Source organism: Sphaeramia orbicularis, chromosome 7 (assembly GCF_902148855.1).
Source record: "Sphaeramia orbicularis chromosome 7, fSphaOr1.1, whole genome shotgun sequence".
Classification (NCBI taxonomy): domain Eukaryota; kingdom Metazoa; phylum Chordata; class Actinopteri; order Kurtiformes; family Apogonidae; genus Sphaeramia; species Sphaeramia orbicularis.
In genome coordinates this window covers 30,016,105-30,018,021 of record NC_043963.1, presented here as the reverse complement: position 1 = coordinate 30,018,021, position 1,917 = coordinate 30,016,105, and the positions used below count along the sequence as shown (strand labels likewise).

General features: G+C 44.9%; 1 protein-coding gene across 1 annotated transcript in view; it reads right to left on the bottom strand.

Annotated features, from left to right (window-relative positions):
• Window positions 1–426: 426 nt before the first annotated feature.
• LOC115422236 (rhodopsin) overlaps window positions 427–1,917 on the bottom strand; it is a 1,605-nt gene continuing 114 nt past the window's right edge. The window contains exon 1 of the mRNA XM_030138439.1: window positions 427–1,917. This exon is cut by the window's right edge and continues 114 nt beyond it. Within this exon, the coding sequence (XP_029994299.1) occupies window positions 870–1,917 (1,048 nt within the window). The 3' untranslated portion in view covers window positions 427–869.

The following is a 1,917-nucleotide window of genomic DNA, read 5'->3' as shown; positions in this document are numbered from 1 at the left end:
TAATATTCGTCATCAGGTAAAGTTGGTGTTGTGTCATTTATATAATCATCCCTGATAACTAATATAATAATCCCTTAGCTCGGTCAAGTTTTAAATCCAAGGTGACCTGAGCTTGAATTCAGATTACAGTATCTAAACAGTGCTTCAAAAGAATCTTCTTGGTAGTTCTTTTCAGTTCAACTGGACTAGTTTAGCTCTTTTGAAAAAGAGCTAAACTAGTCCAGTTGAACCAAGAATAACTACCAAGAAGAACAATGATTTGGGCAAATGAGAACCTACACAGACACTTCAAAAGAATCTTTTCCTAGTAGTCTCTAAGTGTCTCAAAGGTATTCTCTAAGGAACATAAAGTGTTTGCACCAGTAAGACTAGAGCAGTAGGCTCCAAAATAAAGGTCTTAAAGTAATAATTGACTCAAGACATAAATGCATTCTGAATAGGTCATTCACATTTATTGGTTTGATTATATATACTACATACATTTGTACTTTGCCACCCCAAAAGTAAAACATAAACAGGATTTGTCATTTGCAAAGTGCATTTTATTTTACGTTGCCTTGATTACATGCCTCTACATTCAAAAATAAGCCAGTAACATATAGGATCCAACTGTAAAAGAATATCATTTTTCCTTTTCTTCTCAGGAAAAAAAATCTCATTGATTGTTAAGTTGGATATTCTGTACATACAGGAACAACTCTGTTATGGGCTGACCTTTCCTGCAACTGTCTTTGGGTTGAACCAACTCGTTTGTAGAAATACGAAAAGGAAGTTATTTCTGTAGACATTTGCCTTCAGTCGTTTCCCGGGGGAGCAGAAGTCTTCTTCTTGGATTGTGGATCATGATGGAGCCTCTGTTGATGGCCTGTTTATGCTGGAGACACAGAGCTGGAGGAGGTGGAGGAGGCCTCGGTCTTGGAGGCAGTAGTGGATGCTCCTTCCTCCTCTTCGAAGGGGTTCTTCCCGCAGCACAAGGTGGTGATCATGCAGTGGCGGAACTGCTTGTTCATGCAGATGTAGATCATTGGGTTGTAGATGGAAGAGCTCTTGGCAAAGAAGGCTGGGATGGTCATGAAGACTGGTCCAAACTCAGAGCCCTGATGTGTGAAGATATACCAGGCCACACCGGCATAGGGCAACCAGCATACCAGGAAGGCAATGACCATGATTACGACCATGCGAGTGACTTCCCTTTCAGCCCTCTGGGTGGTCTCAGACTCCTGCTGGGCAGCAGCAGCCTCTTTGACAGCACAGAGCAGACGGCCATAGCAGAAGAACACCACAGTCAAAGGGATCAAGAAGTGGCAGATGAACATGTAGATGACAAAGGACTCGTTGTTGAAACCCTCAGCACGTGTGTAGTAGTCAACTCCGCATGAGCACTGCATGCCCTCGGGGATGTAACGGGACCAGCCAACGAGAGGGGGTACGGCGCAAGCACAGGCCATGAGCCAGGTAAAGGCCAAACCCATAATAGCATGGTTCTCACCGAAGCGGAAGTTGCTGATGGGCTTGCAGACAACCACCCACCTTTCAATAGCCAGAACAACCAGTGACCAGAGGGCAATCTCACCGCCGAGGGTAGCAAAGAATCCTTCCAGATTGCAGCCAAGACGTCCTAGGACAAAGTAGCCATGCATAGAGGTGTACATCGTTGTGGTGAATCCTCCAAACACCATGAAAAGGTTTGCCACCGCAAGATTCAGCAGGATGTAGTTTAGAGGGGTCCGCAGCTTCTTGTGTTCAAGGGTGACATACAGAGTAAGGAAGTTGATGGGGAAGCCGGCGAGGATGAGGAAAAACATGTAGGCACCCAGGGCAGCATAAGCTGCTGGGCTAACAAGGTAGTACTGAGGGTATTCATAAGGACTCCGGACAATGCCGGTGGTGTTTACCATGGGGACATAAAAAAATGGT